Source organism: Rana temporaria, chromosome 1 (assembly GCF_905171775.1).
Source record: "Rana temporaria chromosome 1, aRanTem1.1, whole genome shotgun sequence".
In the NCBI taxonomy this organism is placed as follows: domain Eukaryota; kingdom Metazoa; phylum Chordata; class Amphibia; order Anura; family Ranidae; genus Rana; species Rana temporaria.
In genome coordinates, this window is record NC_053489.1 from 157,578,258 (window position 1) to 157,604,574 (window position 26,317).

At 44.4% G+C, this 26,317-nt stretch overlaps 1 protein-coding gene across 2 annotated transcripts in view; it reads left to right on the forward strand.

Moving 5' to 3' along the window:
• MEGF10 (multiple EGF like domains 10) overlaps positions 1–26,317 on the forward strand; it is a 180,468-nt gene that overhangs the window by 40,632 nt on the left and 113,519 nt on the right. For both annotated transcript variants that reach the window (XM_040344756.1, XM_040344748.1), the window contains exons 2-4: positions 18,377–18,511; positions 22,843–22,944; positions 24,456–24,556. In XM_040344756.1, the coding sequence (XP_040200690.1) occupies positions 18,399–18,511; positions 22,843–22,944; positions 24,456–24,556 (316 nt within the window). In that variant the 5' untranslated portion in view covers positions 18,377–18,398. The remainder of the gene's footprint in view (positions 1–18,376; positions 18,512–22,842; positions 22,945–24,455; positions 24,557–26,317) is intronic.

Here is a 26,317-nt window from a genome sequence, read left to right on the forward strand (position 1 = left end):
TTGGTTAAAATCAATGCAGTACTTACCTTTTTTGAGATAGATGTTCTCCCGCCGCTTCCGGGTATGGTCTTTGGGACTGGGCGTTCCTATTTGATTGACAGCCTTCCGACAGTCGCATACATCGCGTCACGAGTTGCCGACCGTCGGTGCGGCGCTATACGGCGCCTGCGCACCGACGTTCGGCTACTTTTCGGAAACTGGTGACGCGCTGTATGCGACGGTCGGACGGCTGTCAATCAAGTAGGAACGCCCAGTCCCAAAGACCATACCCGGAAGCGGCGGGAGAACATCTATCTCAAAAAAGGTAAGTACTGCATTGATTTTAACCAAAACCCCCGATTCTGCTTCCCGTAATTAGGCCCAATCTAAGGTTAAAAATTGAGTTTTTGGGTGAACCTCCACTTTAATATGGTGTCAGGATGATTGAAGCGCATTATTTTTATTATTATATTGTAATATAAAATTAGATAGTTAAACTCACCATAATGCCGAATCTGCCACCAGATGCAGCTTGCCACAGTGCCTGTCACCAGATTGCCACTTGCCACATCGCCTGCTACCAGATGCAGATTGCCACATGCCACAGTCACATGCCACCAGGTGCAGATTGCCACAGTCACTTTCCACATGCCACCAGATGCAGATTGCCCCATGCCACCAGATGCAGATTGCCACAGTCACATGCTACCAGATACAGATTGCCACCAGATGTAGATTGCCACAGTCACTTGCCACATGCCACCAGATGCAGATTGCCCCATGCCACCAGATGCAGATTGCCACAGTCACATGCTACCAGATACAGATTGCCACCAGATGTAGATTGTCACAGTCACTTGCCACATGCCACCAGATGCAGATTGCCACAGTTACTTGCCACATGCCACTAGAAGTAGATTACCACAGTCACTTGACCAGATGATTGCCACATCCCAGCAGATGCAGATTGCACATGCCACTGTCTCCTGCCTCCTAGATGCAAATTGTCACTAAGCACAGTGAGTTCCGCGTGAGAGAGAACAGCGGTGATGCGGGCGGGCGGTGGGAGATGATGTCATCTCTCTGCTCACCTGCTTCACCCCTAACAGTGTAGCGGCAGGGCTGTGTGGGCAGAAGTGTGGCGAGGCTGTGTGGGCGGAAGTGTGGTGATGGCGGCGATCTCTCTGCTCCCCGCCACACCTCAGATAGCGCAGACTTTGCGCCCCGCCGGGAAACAGGCTGGGGCCCAGTAGTGTTGGAGACCCCTGCTGTACAGTACATACCGTTTTGGATAGAGTAGGGAATAGTTAAAACCCCTGTCAGATATTTTTGCCCTCTGTGTACCACTTGGCAGCATTGCTCTCCTGCAGACACAACAGGAAATGAGAGGAAATCTCTCCAAAATCAGGGAAATCATATTATTCCCAGTTGTCACCAGAACAAGTCTAGAATTTGGAAGATTTTCTCTCTTATTCTATTCTGGTACAACTCAAATTTTTGGATTTTCCACACTTGATGATGGTCACCAAGATACAAAGAGAGGGTGCTTCTCCCCATTGCAGACACAGACAGCAGTACAAACCCAAAATACATTTTCCCCCTTCCTACTCTATCCAATACTAAACAAAGATTTGGATTTAGATATACTGTAATTCGCAAAGGTTTGATTGTTCCTACTGAAATGGTCACACGAAGACCTTTGGCCAGTTATGAAGGTTTCTTCTGTTTCTTAAAGCGGGAGTTCACCCGAATTTTTTTTTTTTAAGATTAGATTGATGCTCATTTTGTCTAGGGGAATCGGGTAGTTTTTTTTAAATCGAAGCAGTACTTACCGTTTTAGAGAGCGATCTTCTCCGCCGCTTCCGGGTATGGTCTTCGGGACTGGGTGCTCCTATTTGATTGACAGGCTTCCGACGGTCGCATACATCGCGTCACGAGTAGCCGAAAGAAGCCGAACGTCGGTGCGGCTCTATACGGCGCCTGCGCACCGACGTTCGACTACTTTCGGAAAATCGTGACGCGATGTATGCGACCGTTGGAAGCCCGTTGGAAGCCTGTCAATCAAATAGGAACGCCCAGTCCCGCAGCCCATACCCGGAAGCGGCGGAGAAGATCGCTTTCTAAAACGGTAAGTACTGCTTCGATTAAAAAAAAACTACCCGATTCCCCTAGACAAAATGAGCATCAATCTAATCTTAAAAATTAACTTTTCGGGTGAACCTCCACTTTAAGGAGATAATAAATAGATCTGAACCTGGGGGGTGATTTGCAGTTGTGCGTAAATAAAGCGTGTTTGTACAGTGCAGTGTTTGTCCAGGGGACTCAGTTGTTCCGTCATTAGACCGTAGGACCTGTGTAATTTTAGCAGCACTGTCAGCTCAACTTGTTACTTTTCTTTTATTGAGTCTGTCCAGACAAACTCATTAATACACGTAACATACTTAACTCTTTATCTTCGGCACCAATTTCTAGAAGTGCTTCTGATTTTCCAAGAAACCTGTTGCTGTAAGGGCATTTGTCCCATCAATCATAATTTCAGTTTATCCACAGGGGGCTTATTGTAAAATTTGTGTCACTTAGTCGCAGCAAGTCACTGGTAATGAACAGTTGCTTTGGCATATGTAGATGGACGCAATGGCGGGGTCTCTGTATGTAAAGCTTGCACCCTGACCATGAAAACAAGCTTGACGAGATGGCCTATTGAAAATATACAAATGACCTCTTATTTGTTTCATTGATACATTTATACAATTGCTACTCTTATTTGTTTCCTTGATACATTTATACAATTGCTACTCTTATTTGTTTCCTTGATACATTTATACAATTGCTACTCTTATTTGTTTCCTTGATACATTTATACAGTTGCTACTCTTATTTGTTTCCTTGATACATTTATACAGTTGCTACTCTTATTATGTTGTGTGGCTGCTGTGAATGTGTTCATGCAAAAGAAAGAAAACAAGTAGCAGCTGCCGGCAGCTGTTTTCACTGTCAGTGAAGTGGGAAATAACCAAAAGTAGCTTGGGGCTTGTCATCACAGAGGGCCCCGATATTCCCAAGATACCAAAAGCATTCCTTTGTAATTCACTTGCTTACTGTATGTACTGTGTTATGGTGCCACGTACTGTCCTATCATGTACCAAGCCACAATGTGCTGACTGTGATAAATGTGCAAAGATATTGGAGGAAACTGACTAAAGCTGCGCCACTTTTCTGGTGGCTTTCTTCTTGTTAATGTATTGCTCCAAATTCATGAAGCATTCGCAACACTTTTGGTTTTGACAGAGACCAGGAACCAAATTTACGTACTTCTACAATGCGCCACATTAATGCCTTGTTTCCACTGAACGGAACGGTTCGGGTCAGTATGTTTGGAACGGTTTAGAATGGACCGGTCTATTCTCGTGAGTGTTTCCACTGCAAATCGGAACGTCGGGACCATACAGGATTTAGGAAAAATGCCTAGCGCGTCCACCAATCAGTGAGATGTATTTGTAGGTCCGCCCTAATGGAACCGTTCCATTTCTATGGCCCCACATCTGAAGCAGGACCCAGAATGGTCCGGTACGGTTCGCTTTTATGGCACGCTTTCATAATGGAAACACCCAAAATAGCGTACCGAACCGATCCGCTCAGTGGAAACGAGGCATTACTTTGGTGCAATGAATGCGCCAAATTAAAGGGTTTGTAAAGGAATTATTTTTTTTATCTTAACCACTTGCCTACTGTGCACATACACCCCCTTCCTGCCCAGACGAGATTTTAGCTTCCGGCACTGCGTCGCTTTAACTGACAATTGCGCGAAACAAAACAAAATTGGCGTCCTTTTTTCCCCACAAATAGAGCTTTCTTTTGGTGGTATTTGATCGCCTGTGCGGTTTTTCTTTTTTGGGCTATAAACAAAAAAAGAGCGTCAATTTTGAAAAAAAAACACAATATTTTTTACTTTTTGCTATAATAAATATCCTATTTTTTTTAAAAAAATATATTTTTTTTCTCAGTTTAGGCCGATACGTATTCTTCTACATATTTTTGGTAAAAAAAAAAAAAAATTCGCAATAACCTGGTTTGCGCAAAAGTTATATTGCCTACAAAATAGGGGACATAATGATTTTTTTTATTTGTTTTTACTAGGAATGGCGGCGATCTGCGTTTTTTTTTTCGGGACTGCGACATTATAGCGGACACATCGGACACTTTTGACACTTTTCCCAATGTGCTGGTAAAGCACTGCTAAGACCCTAATGTTTTTTAGGGTGTTTTTGCAGTGCCTCAGTGTGAAAGGGTAAGGCGTTTTTACAGCGCTTTCAATTAATTTCTATGGAGAGGGGCGTTTTTTTCAGCGCCCAAAAGCTGCTCCAAAGATGCTGCTTGCAGGACTCAGTGTGAAAGGGTCCATTGAGATGCATGGAGAGCGTTTTATGAGCGTTTTAATAGTGCTATTTTTAACGCTAAAACGCTGTAAAAACGCTTCCGTGTGAAAGGGGTCTAAAGGAATATTGCTGTTTTATCTCATGGTTACTGTGAAATTGTGTGAATGCATAAATGTAATGCATGTTATCTCAGCTTGCAGAGCTTGGATTCATTGAATGAGTTTACAAAAAATTTTAATATTGCAGATTATGCAGCCTCATGCTACATAACTAAGTTCCATGTCATGCTGAATAAACAAAACGAATAATGCATCTTAACCACTTAAGGACCGCTGCACTACTATCTACATCCTTACTTTGAAATGGGATATCTCAGTAAAGGCAGCAGCTGCTGCCACAACCAATGTATCCATCTCTTCAGGCGGCGGTCCTGTAAACGATAATGGTGGTCTCTGCGGCAGATTCGCTGCAAGATTACCTTAATCGGCGGCGGGAGAGGGCCCCGCTCTTCCACGCCCTCCACCGCTTACCGGAGCCGTCGGTAGTGGTGGAGGCGATCGGGTCATTTTCCTTCCTTGGTATGGATACGAGTGAGGGTGATATTGCCCCCCACCTGTCTCCATACCATAGCACAGCGGAAGCGATGTCAAAACGTCACTTCCGCCCATACGTCTTAAGCCTCGTGTACACGACCGAGGAACTCGACAGGCGAAACACATCGTTTTCCTCGTCGAGTTCCTTGTTAGGCTTTTGAGGAACTCGACAAGGCAAGTTTCTCCATTCCCGTCGAGGAAAAAGAAGACATGCTCTCTTTTTGGCTTGACGGGATCCTCGACAGTTTCCTCGTCGAAAAATGTACACACGACCGGTTTCCTCGGCAAAAAAAAAATCCCAGCAAGTTTCTTGCTGGTTTTTGCCGAGAAACTCGGTCGTGTGTAAGAGGCTTTAAAGCAGTGGTTCTCAACCTTTCTAGTGCTGTGACCCCTTGATAAAATTTCCCAAGTTGTAGGGACCCCTAACAATTTTCGTAGCGTGGGTTGTCAACACTTAAGGCAAAACAAGTAATTTGCTCCCCTAACCCTTATATTTGTGAAGTATTAAAACCTCTTATGGTACATTTTTAGTATGTACCACTCTTTGTTCTCCTTTCTTTCCCTTTTATCTCTCTATCCTAATTTCTTCTTTTTCCCCCATCCCTCAATCTAGCCATCTTTCTTGCTCTCTCTCAATCTTTCTTTCCCGTTTTTATTTGTTGTTCCCCCTCCTTTTCCTTTCCATGTATTCTCTATTTTTATTCCTTCTCTTACTCCTTGTGGGTGGGAGAGTTAAGATGAGTGGCAGTGCAGGTGGGAGAGTTGGGGTGAGTGGCAGTGCTGGTGGGAGAGTTAAGATGAGTGGCAGTGCTGGTGGGAGAGTTGGGGTGAGTGGCAGTGCTGGTGGGAGAGTTAAGATGAGTGGCAGTGCTGGTGGGAGAGTTGGGATGAGTGGCAGTGCTGGTGGGAGAGTTAAGATGAGTGGCAGTGCTGGTGGGAGAGTTGGGGTGAGTGGCAGTGCTGGTGGGAGAGTTAAGATGAGTGGCAGTGCTGGTGGGAGAGTTGGGGTGAGTGGCAGTGCTGGTGGGAGAGTTGGGGTGAGTGGCAGTGCTGGTGGGAGAGTTGGGATGAGTGGCAGTTCTGGTTGGAGAGTTGGGATGAGTGGCAGTGCTGGTGGGAGAGTTGGGGTGAGTGTCAGTGCTGGTGGGAGAGTTGGGGTGAGTGTCAGTGCTGGTGGGAGAGTTGGGGTGAGTGGCAGTGCTGGTGGGAGAGTTGGGGTGAGTGTCAGTGCTGGTGGGAGAGTTGGGATGAGTGGCAGTGCTGGTGGGAGAGTTAGGATGAGTGGCAGTTCTGGTTGGAGAGTTGGGGTGAGTGTCAGTGCTGGTGGGAGAGTTAGGATGAGTGGCAGTGCTGGTGGGAGAGTTAGGATGAGTGGCAGTTCTGGTGGGAGAGTTGGGGTGAGTGTCAGTGCTGGTGGGAGAGTTAGGATGAGTGGCAGTTCTGGTTGGAGAGTTGGGATGAGTGGCAGTGCTGGTGGGAGAGTTGGGGTGAGTGTCAGTGCTGGTGGGAGAGTTGGGGTGAGTGGCAGTGCTGGTGGGAGAGTTGGGATGAGTGGCAGTTCTGGTTGGAGAGTTGGGATGAGTGGCAGTGCTGGTGGGAGAGTTGGGGTGAGTGTCAGTGCTGGTGGGAGAGTTGGGGTGAGTGTCAGTGCTGGTGGGAGAGTTGGGGTGAGTGGCAGTGCTGGTGGGAGAGTTGGGGTGAGTGTCAGTGCTGGTGGGAGAGTTGGGATGAGTGGCAGTGCTGGTGGGAGAGTTAGGATGAGTGGCAGTTCTGGTTGGAGAGTTGGGGTGAGTGTCAGTGCTGGTGGGAGAGTTAGGATGAGTGGCAGTGCTGGTGGGAGAGTTAGGATGAGTGGCAGTTCTGGTGGGAGAGTTGGGGTGAGTGTCAGTGCTGGTGGGAGAGTTAGGATGAGTGGCAGTTCTGGTTGGAGAGTTGGGATGAGTGGCAGTGCTGGTGGGAGAGTTGGGGTGAGTGTCAGTGCTGGTGGGAGAGTTGGGGTGAGTGTCAGTGCTGGTGGGAGAGTTGGGGTGAGTGGCAGTGCTGGTGGGAGAGTTGGGGTGAGTGTCAGTGCTGGTGGGAGAGTTGGGATGAGTGGCAGTGCTGGTGGGAGAGTTAGGATGAGTGGCAGTTCTGGTTGGAGAGTTGGGGTGAGTGTCAGTGCTGGTGGGAGAGTTAGGATGAGTGGCAGTTCTGGTTGGAGAGTTGGGATGAGTGGCAGTGCTGGTGGGAGAGTTGGGGTGAGTGTCAGTGCTGGTGGGAGAGTTGGGGTGAGTGTCAGTGCTGGTGGGAGAGTTGGGATGAGTGGCAGTTCTGGTTGGAGAGTTGGGATGAGTGTCAGTGCTGGTGGGAGAGTTGGGGTGAGTGTCAGTGCTGGTGGGAGAGTTGGGATGAGTGGCAGTGCTGGTGGGAGAGTTAGGATGAGTGGCAGTTCTGGTTGGAGAGTTGGGGTGAGTGTCAGTGCTGGTGGGAGAGTTAGGATGAGTGGCAGTTCTGGTTGCAGAGTTAGGATGAGTGTCAGTGCTGGTGGGAGAGTTGGAGTGAGTGTCAGTGCTGGTGGGAGAGTTGGGGTGAGTGTCAGTGCTGGTGGGAGAGTTGGGATGAGTGGCAGTTCTGGTTGGAGAGTTGGGATGAGTGGCAGTGCTGGTGGGAGAGTTGGGGTGAGTGTCAGTGCTGGTGGGAGAGTTGGGGTGAGTGTCAGTGCTGGTGGGAGAGTTGGGATGAGTGGCAGTTCTGGTTGGAGAGTTGGGATGAGTGGCAGTGCTGGTGGGAGAGTTGGGGTGAGTGTCAGTGCTGGTGGGAGAGTTGGGGTGAGTGTCAGTGCTGGTGGGAGAGTTAGGATGAGTGGCAGTTCTGGTTGGAGAGTTGGGGTGAGTGTCAGTGCTGGTGGGAGAGTTGGGGTGAGTGTCAGTGCTGGTGGGAGAGTTGGGGTGAGTGTCAGTGCTGGTGGGAGAGTTGGGGTGAGTGTCAGTGCTGGTGGGAGAGTTGGGGTGAGTGTCAGTGCTGGTGGGAGAGTTGGGGTGAGTGTCAGTGCTGGTGGGAGAGTTAGGATGAGTGGCAGTTCTGGTTGGAGAGTTGGGGTGAGTGTCAGTGCTGGTGGGAGAGTTAGGATGAGTGGCAGTTCTGGTTGCAGAGTTAGGATGAGTGTCAGTGCTGGTGGGAGAGTTGGGGTGAGTGTCAGTGCTGGTGGGAGAGTTGGGGTGAGTGTCAGTGCTGGTGGGAGAGTTGGGGTGAGTGGCAGTGCTGGTGGGAGAGTTCTGATCAGCCAACATAGGTGCTCTTGATCAAGGTCATTTGCTGATCTGAGAACTGTAGTGGAGACTTTTAATGGGAACTATAATCACAGGTAGTGTTACTCATTGTCTCCCACTTCACATTCCTCACCAGTCTGCTGACCTAAAGTCTCTGCCCCCCCAGCCATGTTGTGAACTGAATGGGTGGCTGCAAAGAGATCGAGTAGGCAGCTGTGGGCTCCAGGGACAGCCCTGCTGGGTGGCTGCAAAAGAGGTGCGGGCTTCATGAACAGCCCAGGATTTGGTGACCCCTGGCAAATCATCATTTGACCCCCGAGGGGGGTCCCGACCCCCAGGTTGAGAACCACTGCTTTAAAGGGTCATTTTATTTTTGTCATTATTTCAAATTACACATTTTTTTTTTTTATTGCACTTTAGTCTTCTTTTTTCTATTACAAGGGATGTTTACATTCCTTGTAATAGGAATAAAAGTGACCCAATTTTTATTTATTTTTTTAAAGCGCCCCGTCCCAACGAGCTCGCAGCGAACGCATATGTGAGTAGCGCCCGCATATGAAAACAGTGTTCAAACCACACATGTGAGGTATCACCACGGTCGTTAGAGCGAGAGCAATAATTCTAGCCCTAGACCTCCTCTGTAACTCAAAACATGCAACCTGTAGAATTTTTTAAACTTCGCCTATGGAGATTTTTAAGGGTAAAAGTTTGACGCCATTCCACGAGCAGGCGCAATTTTGAAGTGTGACACGTTGGGTATCAATTTACTCGGTGTAACATTATCTTTCACAATATAAAACAAATTGGGCTAACTTTACTGATGTCTTAATTTTTAATTCAAAAAAGTTATTTTTTTCCCAAAAAAATGCACTTGTAAGACTGCTGCGCAAATACGGTGTGACAAAAAGTATTGCAATGACCACCATTTTATTCTCTAGGGCGTTAGAAAAAAAATGTATAATGTTTGGGGGTTGTAAGTAATTTTCTAGCAAAAAAACTGTAGACACTGAGTCTGAAAAACAGGTTCGGTTCTTAAGTGGTTAAATAGAAAACTATCTTTAGATAGATTTTTACTCCAAAAGCTTCTTATTAAAATAAATTTGCAAAATAATAAAAAAAATCTATTTTTTTTTATTACTTTTTTAAATCATTGATTTTTTTTTAAATCATTGATTTTTTTTTAAATCATTGATTTTTATCCACCCTGATTGTCTGTATTGGGTCTGCCATGTACTACTGCTATGTTTTGATTTTACTTACAGTAGCACATCTTGCACCTAAAATGCAAGATAGAAAAATCTTAACCATTTAAATCTTTTCATAACGAATAATTATGAATTATTCAATAGTGTAGCACCTTTTGTTAAAGCCTATAACGAAAAGCTTAATGGAATCAACCCCCGTGACACTGTTATTTGACTGAAAAAAGCAGATAATCAATCAATTTGGTCATGACCTTACGTTTATCTGGACACTGATAGGCTCAGCAGAAGCTTGTTATTTTACAAAATTAGTTGCTTTAGGTCTAGGTGCATAGCTTTAACCGCCCGGAAGAATTTACCCCCTTCCTGCCCGGGCCATTTTTTGCTTTAACTGACAGTTACGCTGTACCCTTTTTTTTCCCACAAATAGAGCTTTATTTTGGTGGTATTTGATCACCTCTGCAGTTTTTATTCTTTGCGCTATAACCAAAAAAAAGACCGACAATTAAAAAAAAAAAACACAATATTTTTTACTTTTTGCTATAATAAACATCCCCAATTTAAAAAAACAAATTTCTTCCTCAGTTTAGGCCGATATGTATTCTTCTACATGTTTTTGGTAAAAAAAAAATCGCAATAAGCGTATATTGATTGGTTTGCGCAAAAGTTATACCGTCTACAAAATAGTGGATTTTTACATTATTACATACATTATTATTATTTTTTTACTGCGATTTTGATCGGGACTGCGACATTGCGGCAGACAGATCGGACACTTTTGACAGTTTTTTGGGACCACTGACATTTATACAGCAATCCGAGCTAAAAATAGTCACTGATTGCTGTATAGATGTCACTGGCAGGGAAGGGGTTAACACTAGGGCGATCAAGGGGTTAAATGTGTTCTCTCAGTGTGGTCTAACTGTAGGGGGGGGGGGGTGGGACTCACTGGAGGAGGAGACCGATCAGTGTTTCTATATACTAGGAACACACAATCTGTCTCCTCTCCCCTACCAGGACAGGGATGTGTGTGTTTACACACACACATCCCCGTTCTGGCTCTGTCAGGTGCGATTGCGGTTGCCCGGCAGACATCAGCGCCACCGGGCAACGCATTGGCTCCTCAGTGACACGGTGGCATGCGCACACCCTCTATACCCCTTAAATCGGCCACCATACTGCTACAGGGATTCGCACAGGGGAGCCATTCTGCCGCTGGCGGGCAGTTGGCAAGAATTTAAACGCAAAGTATGGCTTTCTGAAAAAAACAAAAAACATTTATATTCGCCTAGATGAATGCAACATCGATCTGATGCTGCATCTGTGCCCCGCTGGCTCTGTAGTGAGACCTGAGTGATCAAATATTACTCAGTTCTCCCCTTTGCTCTGGGCAGAGAGCTGGTAATGTCAGCCAGCGGCTCTCTGCTCTTCACCTCCAGGCTCTCAGTGGATGGCTGAGAGGATGAGCCAGGTGCCAATCCAGGCTTTTGGGTGGCTGACCATATGGTTTGGGATCTTTCCAGAGTCTGGACTGGCTCTGTGACATCAGCTGGCAGCAGGCTACAGCCCACTGTCAGCTGAAAATGGGTCACAGGATTGCAGAACTAGTTGCATTACTGTGATTCTTAGGAGAAGTACAGCCAAATGAGCATTGTGCTGCACCCAAAAACAGGTCCAGTAGAATTTTTTTTTTAACCTGTACAGTGGGTTGTGTTGCACTTTACTGTATGTGTGTTGCAGTGCACTGTAGATGTATGTGGGGGTGCAATCGACCTTGTATTGCAACCAGGGGCGGACTGACCATTCGGGCACTCAGGCACTGCCCGAGGGCCCCATGCCACTAGGGGGTCCATCAGGGTTGCCAGCCTCAGTAAAACCGGGTACAGTATGTAAAAATCTGTGTTTAAAAAAGAAAATATCAAGATTATACCTGCCCCGCCTTTCCAGTACCTTTTCAGTGTGTGTATGTGTATTCTGTGTGTATGTGTAATCTGTGTGTGTATATTGTGTGTCTGTGTGTATGTATACTGTGTGTGTATATTGTGTGTCTCTGTGTGCATACTGTGTATGTGTGTGTTTACACTGTGTGGTTCCATAATCTATTGCCTGGGGGCCCCATCATCTCCTATCGACTGGAGGCCCCATAATCTCCTATTGCCCCGGGGGCCCCATGAGTTGTCAGTCCGCGCCTGATTGCAACACACATCCACAATGCAATCATCTTGCTTTGCGGTCCCAGCCTGAATAAGGCCTTTGGGTTTTATCGCTGATTGGCTATCCAGGTTCTTGTTGAAGAGAAGAGGGGAGGTGGCATAGAAAGTTGCTAAACTGAGCTGAGAAATAGGTTTGCCTGGTTATACAATGCGCCAAGGATCATAATGGCTGGACGGAATTTTAAATACTTTGCCAGGTAGTATAATACTGTATAATTCTAGCTGTTTGCCTGGAGTTCCACTTTATGTTAAAGAATGGCTAATCATCTCCAGCTTGGGTAATTCACATACTGCTAAGTGTTGGAACTCCATCACTGTGATCACATATACCAGAATGTCATTATAATAAACAGATGCTTTGGTAAATGTATGCTACGGCTGTGAACAGACAACACAAATCCTATAATGTCTTCTAATTTGAGTTGTGTGTAGTGTAATGTCAGCATGCTGCAGAATGATCTGTCATTTAGATCTAGTGGTAAACCTAATGACAGACAGCAGAGTCATGAAATGCTTCACTGTGATATTTCAACTAGGCAAGTGAAACTAGTGTCCATGTTTTATGAGCTAACAGTGCGATATATACACTAAGTGCCGGTTCACACAGGGGCAAGGCGACTTCAGCGCGACTTGGAGCAACTTACAACATGACTTAACCACTTGCTTACTGGGCACATATACCCCCCTCCTGCCCAGGTGAAATTTCAGCTTCCGGCACTGCGTCGCTTTAACTGACAATTGCGCGGTCGTGCGACGTGGCTCCCAAACAAAATTGACGTCCTTTTTTCCCCACAAGTAGAGCTTTCTTTTGGTGGTATTTGATCACCTCTGCGGTTTTTATTTTTTGCGCTATAAACAAAAAAGAACGACAATTTTGGAAAAAAAATACAATATTTTTTACTTGTTGCTATAATAAATATCCCAATTTTTTTTAAAAAAAACTATTTTTTTTCAGTGTAGGCCGATACGTATTCTTCTACATATTTTTGGTAAAAAAAAAAAAAATCGCAATAAGCGACTGGTTTGCGCAAAAGTTATAGCGCCTACAAAATAGGGGACAGAATTATTAATATTTTTTATTATTTTTTTTTTTTACTAGTAATGGCGGCGATCTGCGATTTTTATTGGGACTGCGACATTATGGCAGACACATCGGACACTTTTGACACCATTCACATTTATACTGCGATCAGTGCTATAAATATGCACTAATTACTGTATAAATGTGACTGGCATTGAAGGGGTTAACACTAGGTGGTGAGGAAGGGGTTAAATGTGTGTCCTATATAGTGTTCTAACTGTGGGGGAAGTGGGGTGACTGGGGGGGTGACCGATCTGTGTCTCTATGTACAAGAGACACAGATCAGTCTCCTCTCTCCCTGACAGGACGCTGTCTGTGAGAGCCGGCAATGAGAAATGATCTCATATGTTTACATATGAGATCATCTCTCATTGGCCGCACAGATCGCCTACCGAACGGCCACTCCGATTGGCCGTTCACGGCGATCTGTGATTGGCTGTGTTCAAGGGATACGGCCAGCACAGAGTTTCCCCGCTGCGCGCTCGGGAGCACGCGCGGGGAACGAGGAAAGGGGCGGACGTCAATTGACGTCCAGTTGAATTTTCAGGTCCGCGCTGTAGCCGTCATTCGGCTATAGCGCGGGCCTCAGGTGGTTAAAGTTGCCTTCAGGACAGGCGACTTTGGCTGTGGCCAATCACAGAATAATCAGCTCTGTGGGAGGGGTTTGCCTGAGTAAACTATTTTCTTTTCCTGTAAAGTTGCTTCAGTTAAAGCGGGAGTTCACCCATTTATTAAAAAAAAAAAATTTCCCCTTAGATTCCTGCTCGTTCGGTCTAGGGGAATCGGCTATTTGTTTTAAAATATGAGCTGTACTTACCGTTTTCGAGATGCATCCTCTCCGTCGCTTCCGGGTATGGGTCTTCGGGAGCGGGCGTTCCTTCTTGATTGACAGTCTTCCGAGAGGCTTCCGACGGTCGCATCCATCGCGTCACTCGTAGCCGAAAGAAGCCGAACGTCGGTGCGGCTCTATACTGCGCCTGCGCACCGACGTTCGGCTTCTTTCGGAAAATCGTGACGCGATGGATGCAACCGTCGGAAGCCTCTCGGAAGACTGTCAATCAAGAAGGAACGCCCATTCCCGCAGCCCATACCCGGAAGCGACGGAGAGGATGCATCTCGTAAACGGGTATGTACTGCTCATATTTTAAAACAAATAGCCGATTCCCCTAGACAAAACGAGCAGGAAGCTAAGGCTAAAAAGTGCTCTCTAAGGGTGAACCTCTGCTTTAAGACACAATCTGACTTTGGAGGCGACTTCCATTGAAATCAATGGGTACAAGCTGCCTTGAAGTAGTACAGGAACCTTTTCTGGCGGAGCGACTTCAGTAGTGTGCATTAAGACGGCTCCATTCACTTACATTGAATTTCTCATGTCGCACGACACAAGTCGGATCCCAGGTCGTGGAGCCCATAGATTATGCAAATTTTATTTCCTCCCACCAGGACAGAATACATACTATAGCACTATTGAACACGATGGTCAATGCTGGCGGCTATAACCGGCGGCAGTGATCGCATGCAAAAAATAAAGACAGGCTGGTTGTACTGAAGTCGATCGATGAACCAGCCAAGATTTGATTCCTCTGGCTGGCCTAAGGCTAGGCTCACACTGTTTGCTGTTCCAGCTTCAACAACCACTCATACCCAAACTGCACTGCCCTATTGCAGACACATAGGGCTGCCATTCATTGTTAATGGCACCCCATGCATCTGAAAATGCAGCATGTTTTCTGTTGCAGGAAATTGCATGGGGCAAAAACACTATTTATCTCTAGTTACCTTTTAAAGTGATTGTAAAGCTTTTTTTTTTAATTATTAAAATAACAAACATGTTATACTCACCTGCTCTGTGCAATGATTTTGCTCAGAGCAACCCCGATCCTCCTCTTCTGGGGTCCCCTGTAGGCGTTCTGGTGTAACCCCCCCCCCCCCCCCATGCTGTCACATGTAAGGCCCACCAGGCTTAAAAAAATACCACTTAAAGGAGTTCTCTGAGCTAAAACTTTTAACCCCCGCTGTGCCCGGGCTGTAAAACTATACAAAATAAACTTTCACTTACCTGCCTACGATCCCCCGTTGTTCCGATATCGCCGTCCCGTTCTCCGGTCCCGGTCTGTTCCACTTCCTGCAGGTCGGTGACTCACAGTGCGCTCAGCCTATCAGCGGCCGCAGCAATGTCCCGTCGCGGCCGCTGATAGGCTGAGCGCACTGCAAGTACGTTCGTGAATCGGTGTATCTCGCTCATTTACATATTCGACGAGTAAATCAATGGAAGCGCCCCTAACGGCCAGCGTAAATATGCACCCAAGATACGACGACGATACGTCGGTCGTAGAATGCCAAAATTCAGGCGTATCTTGTACTGTGAATTAGGCGCATAGATACGACGGCGCATCCGTGGACTTACACGGGGTATCATTAGATACGTCGGCGTAAGTCTTTGTGAATCCGGGCCTAAACCTTTTTGGTTTTAAGTTCAAATATTTTTTTTTGCTAGAAAATTACCCCCCAAACATTATATATATATATTTTTTAGTAGATAACCTAGAGAATAAAATGGTGGTTGTTGCAATATTTTATGTCACACTGTATTTACACAGCGGCCTTTCAAATGCAATTTTTTGGAAAAAAATTACTTTAGTGAATAAAAAAAAAAACTAACCAGTAAAGTTAGCCCAAATTTTGTTGTATAATGTGAAAGATTTTACCGCGCGAGAATCGCGATCTTTATTCTAGGCAAAACAATCAGGATTCTCATTTTGGCCAGAATGGTGAAGCTCTAGCTGGTGTCATAACTGATCATGTGCAGCACAAGGGCAGTGGCAGATTAAAAAAAGGCTAAGATGGCAGCTTCCTTGGCTGTAAAGGATAGGAGGCTTTAGTTCTCCTTTAAACGAAAACTATAGATTAGTTAAGAGACAGCACAGCAGTAATCATTTAATTTCAAACATGATCTCTGAAACATCAGACTGAGCTGTCCTATAGGGAATAGCCACCTGTGGCTGAATAAAAGACTATATAAAATTCATATGCGAGAATTCATATTTACTTGACTAAAATGTACTGTATTTAGATTTTTCATTTTTGATTTCCTGACTATAATAAAAAAAAATATATGTAAAACATAACACATTCCTCATGCCCCCCCCCCCCCCCCATGGAGGAATAGAGGCTAGGTACCTATACCACTCTTACATCCATAAAGCTCATGGTAGGCCCATGATGACCATTACACTCCAGGGTCGCGGGGGTGGCTATCCTAGCACAGTATGTGCCCACTTGGGGTGCTGGGGAGGTCTCACCGGGATCCTGGATCTGGTATGATAGGGATCTGAGGTTGGAGAATTAGGTTATGATAAAGGTACCGTGTTAAGATTTCTAGCCTTACTATTTCTGTTGTCTTTTCATGCTCTGCTTATAGAGATAGGCTCATTGCCTCGTGATTATTTTGTTTTCAATTTCTTTTTTATTAAATTTCTAAAATATAAAACTTTTACATTTATACAAGATTTGTTTACAGTATACATTATTCACATAATCCATTCAATATACCAAATCTTGTTGAATACAAATTACTTTATCACTAAAACACGTATTGTTTCATTCCTTCTGAATGACGAAATTCACCCAATTTTTGCCATATTACTGGCATTTGAATATTTATATATCCTTCTTCTCTGATCTGCCTTTCCATATATTGTATTTTGTTCATTTCACCTGCCTTGTGATTATTTTGTTTAACATGTTTGTCATTTAGTAAAAGAATTAAAACTTTTGAAAGTAAAAACATAACACATTCCGATTTAATGGTTGCAAGCTTGTTCTAGAGTAGACAGTAAGGCCCGGATTCTCAAACGAGTTACGCCGGCGTATCTCCAGTTACGCCGGCGTGTCTCTGCGCCCGAGCCGTCGTATCTATGCGCCTGATTCTTAGAATCAGTTACGCATAGATTTGTATTAGATCCGACCGGCGTAAGTCTGTTACGCCGTCATAGCTTAACTGCATATTTACACTGGCCGCTAGGGGCGTGTACGCTGATTTACGCCTAGAAATATGTAAATCAGCTAGATACGCAAATTCACAAACGTACGCCCGGCCGACGCAGTACAGATACGCCGTTTACGTTAGGCTTTTCCCGGCGTAAAGTTACCCCTGCTATATGAGGCGTACATGCGGCGTACCAATGTTAAGTATGGACGGCGGTCCCGAGTCGAATTTGGAATATTTTACGTCGTTTGCGTAAGTCGTCCGTGAATGGGGCTGGACATAATTTACTTCACGTCAAAACCAATACATCCTTGCGGTGTACTTTGGAGCAATGCACACTGGGTAAAAAGCGTCATTTACGTGGGGTCACATAACATTTACATAACACACGCCCACATCTTCCACATTTGAATTAGGCGGGCTTACGCTGGCCTATTTACACTACGCCGCCGCAACTTACGGAGCAAGTGCTTTGAGAATACTGCACTTGCCCGTCTAAGTTGCGGAGGCGTAACGTAAATAGGATACGTTACGCCCGCTCAAAGATACACCGCTGTATGTGAATCTGGGCCTAACTCAGTAAAGCTTGGTATTCACTAGTAGATTTTTAAATGAAAATTCATAGGAGAAATCTCAGTACATTCGATGGCTTGATGAATGTCATTCCAAAGTACTTCAAAATTTTTCATTTGCTTTTCATTTTCAATTTTGGAGTGTAATGCCGCGTACACACGATCGTATTAAGGTTTTTCCGACGGAATTCCGCTCGAGCTTGGCTTGCATACAAACGGTCACACAAAAGTTCTCTGAACTTTCGACCATCAAGAACGCAGTGACGTAGAACACTACGACGGGCCGAGAAAATTAAGTTCAATGCTTCCGAGAATGCGTCGAATTGTTTCCAAGCATGCGTCGGAATTTTGCACGTCGGATTTGCTACAGATGCATAAGATGCAACAGCTCTCAATCTTTTGTTGGTGGAAATTCCAACAGCAAAAGTCTGATGGAGCCTACACATGGTCAGAATTTCCGTTCAAAAGCTCACATCAGAATTTTGCTGGCGGAATATCCGATCCTGTGTACGGGGCAAAGTTTGTTTGAGCAAAAAATTTTCCATCCTGCTCCTTTAAATTTTCTCGTCACTGTGGTTGAAGCAAACATCAATTTCACCCCAATAATGATGAGAAAATTTAACGAACGTTCTTAAAATTAAAGTTTTTGTTTGCAAATCTACTCTACCCACCCGTAGCAGTGAGTCTACGTTCTGAACAACAGTTCTAGAGCCTGCAGTGGCAGATTACAAATTTCAACCACTTTAAAAGTTATATGATTTTAGGTGGAGTCTTGATAGTGTGGTCTTGTTTTTATTGAGCTGTATGTGTGGGATCATTGTCATAAATGTATTATTTTATGTATGGTGACAGTTTTTGTGTGGTCTAGTCACTAAGTGAGTTTACAGCAGAAGGCAATAGAGTGCTAGCGTGAGAGTGTGAGATCCCTTATGTCTTAGCTGTGTGTGAATCTTCATACCTCATTATTACCAGATGGTAGACTCTGTAGTATCCTTATATTCTCACAGGTGACTGTCTGTAGCATGCCATAAATATTGTATAGTAGAATTATGATATAATCATGATTGCAAGAGTATTATGTTTTTATAGTTATGTTGTAAAGGAGAATACATTTTTTTTTTCAGCAGGTTGCTTGATGCTGGAAAAATGGTACAGTTATCGCATTCCTTTGGCCTGCTTCCATTTTTTCTCTGCCGATGGTTTGGCGTGTCATTGTCACTGAATCTTGAGGATCCCAATGTGTGCAGTCACTGGGAAAGGTAAGTGTTTGTTTGTTATACAATAAATTGCTGCAAAGAGGAGGTGGAATTAAAAAATTGCCCCAAATATAATGTCTTGAGGGCATCATCCCAACAGTAAATCTCAAGTATAATGCAGGACTTTGAATATGCCACCCAGGAAAACATACACTATATTACCAAAAGTATTGGGACACCTGCCTTTACACGTACATGAAAATTTAATGGCATCCCAGTCTTAGTGCGTAGGATTCAGTAGTAAGCTGGCCCACTCTTCAACTCTTATCTCTAGGAAGGTTGTCCACAAGGTTTAGGAGTGTGTATATGGGAATGTTTACCCATTCTTCCCGAAGCGCATTTGTAAGGTTAGGCACTGATGTGGTCGAGAAGGCCTGGCTCGCAGTCCTTCCTCAAATTCATCCCAAAGGTGTTCATTCGGGTTGAGGTTAGTACTTTGTGCAGCCCAGTCAAGTTCCTCCACCTCCACCAAACTTGCTCATCCATGTCTTTATGGACGTTTGTGCACTGGTGCGCAGTCATGTTGGAACAGCAAGGGGCCATCTCCAAACTGTTCCCACAAAGTTGGGAGCATGGAATAGTCCAAAATGTGTTCTGACACCTTAGGAGTTCCCTTCACTGGAACTAAGGAGCCAAGCCCAACACCTGAAAAACAACCCCACACCATAATCCTCCCTCCACCAAATACTTTTGACCATATGGATGAGCGAGTTTTGGGTAGAGGAACTTGACTAGCCTGCACACAGTACTGACCTCAACCCGATAGAGATTGTGAGCCAGGTCTTCTTGTCCATATCAGTGCCTGACCTCACAAATGTGCTTCTGGAAGAAAAGTCAAACATTCCCATAGACACACTCCTAAACCTTGTGGACAGCCTTTCCAGAAGAGTTGAAGCTTCCTATAGCTGCAAAGGGTAGGCCAACTCAATATTGAACCCTACAAACTAAGACTGGGATGCCATTAAAATTCATGTGCGAGTAAAGGCAGGCATCCCAAAGCTTTTGCTAATATAGTGTATATAGTATATGACACATAGATACACAAATATATAAGACTACACTACAAAGAATTTGTTTAATCAACTGTATAAAATGGAGGTAAAAAAACACTTCGAACATGATAAAATACACAAAAATTGCAAATATAGTGGTCTAATACAATATTGGTATGTCAAAGTGTTTCATGGATACCACTTCATCAGGACATACTACTCCACAAACCATACAGCTTATGGTTTCCTGGGTGGTATATTCAAAGTCCTGCACATTTTTATTATTCAGTTTATTATTACTGTTTTCCCTCTCAGTGACAGGCATACCCCTCTTGTCCTGATAACAAAGGGAGGTTAAATCTCCCCAGTGAGGTCATAGTAGGAAAATCTTGACAGGTGTATTTATTCTTCCCAAAAAGTCTCAATAAAAAATAAATTTTTGCTCTGTGTTTTTTATGCATCTGAGTTTGTTTTGATGTGTGCTGAAAATGTCACAGTGTGCATACAACTACCCTGGTTTAAACCTTAAAACAGGAGGTTGGCAGTGCCAGAGTATGCTAGGTCACCAATGTGCCCAGTAGGAAGCCAACATGTAAATGGCGATGGGTTTTGTGGTAAAGCATTGCTAAACTTAAATACATTTGTGTAAGCATGCAATTAGTTAAAAGGCTTTTGGTTAGCTTATAGCTACTCAACATTTTTCACCCCATAAAAGGGTCAGATTTTTCTGGAACCAAGTTAGAAGCAGAAGCAAACTCACTGAAAGAACCATTTAGACATATTTAAGCACAATAACTAATTGAATGCAGTTTATTTTAGAGAAAAAAAAAGACAAATTGAAAGTGAAAATAAAAGTTTGCATGACACTACTTTCAAACGCAATATGTAAGAAACAAGTATGGCAGCATTTCAATAAAAACAAATAATATTCTTCTTTAAAATAGTGTTTTTTTTTCTTTTATTATTATTATTATTATAAAAAGGAGAACCTTATTCAAAAAGCCTGTGTTGAATGGCGTACTCCAAACCGGACCTAGACGTTAGCTGTATATATACTAGATTGGTGGCAGAGAGAAAGATACACAACCTAATCCTTAAGCCCAGTACACACTGCAATTTTTTTTTTCATTCAACCCAGCTCAGGTCAGAGCCAATGTACTAACAAGCTGGTGTTAGTACAGCAATCTCCCCTTCTGTTCTTTTGTGTTCTGACAGGGGGATGCTCCCCCCGCCAGAGCACTCTGGACAGTGCAGAGAGCGCTGATTGGTAGCTGGTTGGCAGACCTTTTTCGGTCATGCTCTTTCGACAGAAGTTGGCGGAATGGCCGGCTTTTGTCCGATTGGCTGCAGCACACACAGGCTGAATGTCAGCCGGTTTCCATTGAAGCAGCTGATGCAGCCTGACATTCGGCCTGTGTGTACAGGGCTTTACTACCTGGGCCATTCCAGTGTATGGGGCTTTACTTCCTGGATCAATCGAGTGTACAGGGCTTTACTGCCTGGATCGATCAAGTGTACTGGGCTTTACTTCCCGGATCAATCGAGTGTACGGGGCTTTACTTCCTAGGCCAATCCAGTGTACGGGGCTTTACTACCTGGGTCGATCCAGTGTACAGGGATTTACTACCTTGGCCAATCCAGTGTATGGGGCTTTACTAACCTGGGCCAATCCAGTGTACGGGGCTTTACTTCCTGGGTCGATCCAGTGTAAGGGGCTTTACTTTCTGGGCCAATCCAGTGTAAGAGGCTTTACTACCTGGGCCGATCCAGTGTACAGGGCTTTACTAACCTGGGCCAATCCAGTGTATGGGGCTTTTCTAACCTGGGCCAATCCAGTGTATGGGGCTTTTCTAACCTGGGCCAATCCAGTGTACGGGGCTTTACTTCCTGGGCCAATCCAGTGTAAGGGGCTTTACTTCCTGGGCCAATCCAGTGTAAGGGGCTTTACTTTCTGGGCCGATCCAGTGTAAGAGGCTTTACTACCTGGGCCAATCCAGTGTACGGGGCTTTAATACCTGGGCCAATCCAGTGTATGGGACCTACTTCCTGGGCCAATCCAGTGTAAGGGGCTTTACTACCTGGGCCAATCCAGTGTAAGGGGCTTTACTACCTGGGCTAATCCAGTGTAAGGGACTTTACTTCCTGGGCCAATCCAGTGTAAGGGGCTTTACTTCCTGGGCCAATCCAGTATTTTTAATGCCCGTTAGCTTCCTCTCCTGTGACAGCGTGCTGATGCCAGTAGTGTTCAGAAAGAGAGAGAAAGCCACAAGTCTGTACATAATGGGGTCCTCAGAGAAGTCCCCATCCAAACAGGTTATTCTTTATGGTCTGGGGTCACCATGAGGGGAACATTTTAAAGTGGCAAATTATTTATTCACCATTCAATTGCTGCTTTTTTCACCATCACTATGTTGCAAGATGCACAACATTTAAAAACATATTTTGCTCACATGCTTGACTGATCCATCCACGTTAATCTCTTCTCACCTGCCTGAGCTGCTATGTACCCCCTGCATGCAACACCCCAAACTTCTATAAGTTCTAATAACAGTGAGGTGATGTTACAGTGGATGGCCAGCGAATGTGCAGAAATGTGAATGTGTATATGTGTGAGTCTAGTAGCCTTTTTGTTAGCTCTTACATAACATATTTCTTACCCATCACTACATATGGATGTATTTTCATCATGGAGGTAAAAAAAGGTAATTTATTATCTTGCGTTCCATCTGTTCTGCTATTTCTCAGGGGGTGATGTGTGTGAAAATGTCCGTAAACATGAAGCATGTGTGAGAAGAGTCACTGAGGAGGCACCAGTTGTCCTTCTCTGTGTCCTCACCCATTCATCTGGCTGATCATTCTGCTTATATGATCACTTTATGTAAGAAAACTCTGAACATTATTTGTCAGTGGTTATCATTTACTACTGATGATCAGTTAGTATTTAATACCATGTAGGTAGGAATATGATAACATTCTTTTGCATTGTTTTAGTCCTCCTTTTGATTCCTTTATAACAATCAAGGACACTTAAAACATCCTAGGAAAGAATTTCCCCAAGTATTCAAAATAAATGCATTGCTAAGCTGTCATTCATTCGTTTTAAAAAACGTCATTTAAAATGATTCCTAGCTGAAGTTGGTATTTGCATAAGAAACACCCCAGGTTTTGGGGACTTCTAGAAGATATGAGAGGCACCTCTGGGTGCTGCAATAACAGTGTACTTCCCAAAACTTTTTTTTCTAGTTACTTACTTGCTGTAAAAGTGACTGTATTGCTCAGTAAAATCTCAGAGTTTGGGTAATATAAGGTGACATGTAATATTACTATTGTGTGTCTTTTCAGCTACTCTGTTACTGTTCAGGAGTCCTATGCACATCCATTTGATCAAGTCTACTACACCAGCTGCACAGATATACTAAACTGGTTCAAATGCACTAGGCACAGGTATGTATTGTTTCCAATAATTCAGATAAATATTTTTTAAACCCTATATTGCTGTGACAATCTTAAAGACTAATTCCAGGCATGGCATATTTTATTCATAGTTACATTTCTCCAGCTTGGACCAAGGTAACTATGTATAAACCATACCTGGCCGATTCCCTTGGAAGCTGGAAATCACTGAAGGACAGACACCGCTACTCCAGTGATCTGCATGTTCTTCCAGGTCTCATGCTGAGGACCAGGTCTGCTGCATTGCGAGCACAGGAAGCTGGAAACTTGGCAATCAGGAACGCGTGGGAACAGAATTCCTGCACTTTTTTCACAGCAGGAACTCAGTTCCCTTTGCAGGACTAGAGCAGCCAAGAGCAGCCAAGCCGCCCGAGCCAATCCTTCACTAAGCGGCGATGCCCAGCTCGAGTCACTGTCAGGGGCAGGGGAACCTTAGTAATCCTTTGTTACTGGCCGCAAGTTATCGCAGGATTTAGAAAAAACGTGCTTCTTTCTAAATCCCGCGATAACTCGCGGCAGACCTCCGCAATGTCTCCTGGGAACAATGACAAAAGCTCCCAGGAGACATTGCGGCATCGAGGAAGTGACGGAATACCCGCACACTACCTGATGAATCCATATACAGGAAGCGGGCAGTAACATCAAGGATCACTAACAGTGGATCTAAAAAAAAAAAAAACATGTGAGCTATCATTTTTTTTTTTTGGTGGGGGTGTGGATCTTGGGTGGGAGTTCCCACACTTTTTCCCCCCAGGACTTGACCCCTGTTGGCAATGGTGTGATTCAGAGTGATTCTCTGAATGAATGCAAAGCGTTCTCTGATAGACAAGGTGGAGAGGGGTGGAAACATCACACTTTCCACCTCATCCAATCAGACAATGCGTTGCATTCATTCAGAAAATGCAAAGCATTCTTTGAATGTCACCCGAGCCGAGAGGAAGACCTCCTGTGTTTACAATACATCAAGCCTGGCTGCTCAGCATGAGACCCGGAAGCAATGATGTATTTTTAATCACTTTCTTTTCTGGTGATTTTAGCCACCAGGACAAATAGAGATGATGAATGTCCCAAAGGTTGGAATGAGTAAACCCCCTGATCAGCTGACATGGCTGTACTAAGCAAGCCTTTTCTCAGTGTTTCTGTGTTGAACTATAGGTTCTTGCCACTGGGCATCCTCCCTCTGTCAGAAACAGAGGGCAGATCTAGGGGCTTTGGCCTGCATTTTACATATTTAAATTTACGACTATACTATAAAAGGAAGGGTAGAGCCATAAGGATTTATGGAGTATGGTCATCAGATACATATAGAATATTAGGATAAAACACAGGGTCACAGTTAGGCTTTGTCACCTGGGTCAGTATCATTTTTTTCATTATTACTGAATTTTACCTGTAATGTGCTTTACATACATACATACTCATACAGCTAGGTATGTAGTGCAAGCTTGCTGCCACAAGTGTGGTCCATGTTAATTCCTTGCTTGTTTCTTTTTCTGTGGCAGAATAAGCTATAGAACTGCATATAGGCGTGGAGAAAAAACTATGTACAGACGCAAGTCCCAGTGCTGTCCGGGATTTTATGAAAGCAAGGATGTGTGTGTCCGTAAGTATATCTTGTTTTTTATTGAATCTGATTGACTGTTGTCATAAAACAGTTAGTTTTGTGGTTCAGATGTTTTGAGCAGTGGGGCTCATTGTCTGGTCCATGTTACACAAAAATTTGCTAGAAAATAAATAACTAAGGAATGGAAATGGAGGAGATACATAGCTGTGCTGAAGGCGTTAGATATTCTAAAGCTTTTTGCCCTATAAACAAAAATAGAGCGACAATTTTGAAAAAAAAAAACAATATTTTTTCCATTTTGCTATAATAAATATCCCCCAAAAATATATAAAAAAACGTTTTTTTTCCTCAGTTTAGGCCGATATGTATTCTTTTACCTATTTTTGGTAAAAAAAATTGCAATAAGCGTTTATCGATTGGTTTGCGCAAAATGTATAGTGTTTACAAAATAGGGGATAGTTGTATTGCATTTTTATTAATATTTTTTTTTTTTACTACTAATGGCGGCGATCAGCAAATGTTTTCATGATCGCGACATTATGGCGGACACATCAGACAATTTTGACAAATTTTTGGGACAATTGTAATTTTCACAGCAAAAATTGCTATAAAAATGCATTGTTTACTGTGAAAATTACAATTGCAGTTTGGGAGTTAACCACTAGGGGGCGCTGAAGGGGTTAAGTGTGACCTCATATGTTTTTCTAACTGTAGGGGGGCGTGGCTGGACGTGTGACATCATTGATCGTGCTTCCCTATATCAGGGAACACACGATCAATGACAGCGCCACAGTGAAGAACAGGGAAGCTGTGTTTACACACAGCTCTCCTCGTTCTTCAGCTCCGGGGACCGATCGCGGGACTCCAGCGGCGATCGTGTCCGCGGGGCCCGCGGCCACGGAGCTTCGGACAGGGTAGCGGGAGCGCCCTGCGGACGCGTGCCCGCGACCCACGGCTGGGCACTTAAAGAGGACGTATAGTTACGTGCTTGTGCCCAGCCGTGCCATTCTGCCGACGTATATGTGCAGGAGGCGGTCCTTAAGTGGTTAGTGAGCAGTGGAGTTTATGGGCTTTTTTCTGAACGCCCGAAAATCGCATTCAAAGTGCCGTTTTTTGGCGTAAGGGGGTGACGGGGTGACGTAAAGGGAGCCCTGAAAGGAGGGTCCTGGCTAGTAATAATGAGAACAATTGGGGAGATGGTAGTGTAGTGTCAAAATCGGCTGGGAGGTATTGCTCTACCCAGGGTTTCCATTGAATTTCATATTTCTTGACCTTATGGATCAGAATTGCTTCGACCTTGGCATGAATCATGGCTCTAGTAATTCTGGGCCAGATTCACAGCAGAAATACGCCGGCGTATCTACTGATACGCCGGCGTATTTTCAAATTTGCCGCGTCGTATCTTGATTTGGAATCCTCAAACCAAGATACGACGGCTTTTGGCATAGATCTGACAGTTTTGTACGCCTTCGGATCGTAGGTGTAATTCTCCGGCGGCCGCTGGGTGGAGTTTGCGTCGTTTTCCAGCGTCGGGTATGCAAATTCGCTGTTTACGGCGATCCACGAAGGTACGCGCGTTCGTCGCATTCTCTTACGTCGTCGCTAGTCGGTTTTTCCCGTCGCAATCTTAAGCCTGCTATTTCATGGCTTAGATTTAGACCAGCCATGTTAAAGTATGGCCGTCGTTCCCGCGTCGAATTTCCATTTTTTTCTCAGTTTAGGCCGATACATATTCTTCTACATATTTTTGGTAAAACAAATCTCAATAAGCGTATATTGATTGGTTTGCGCAAAAGTTAT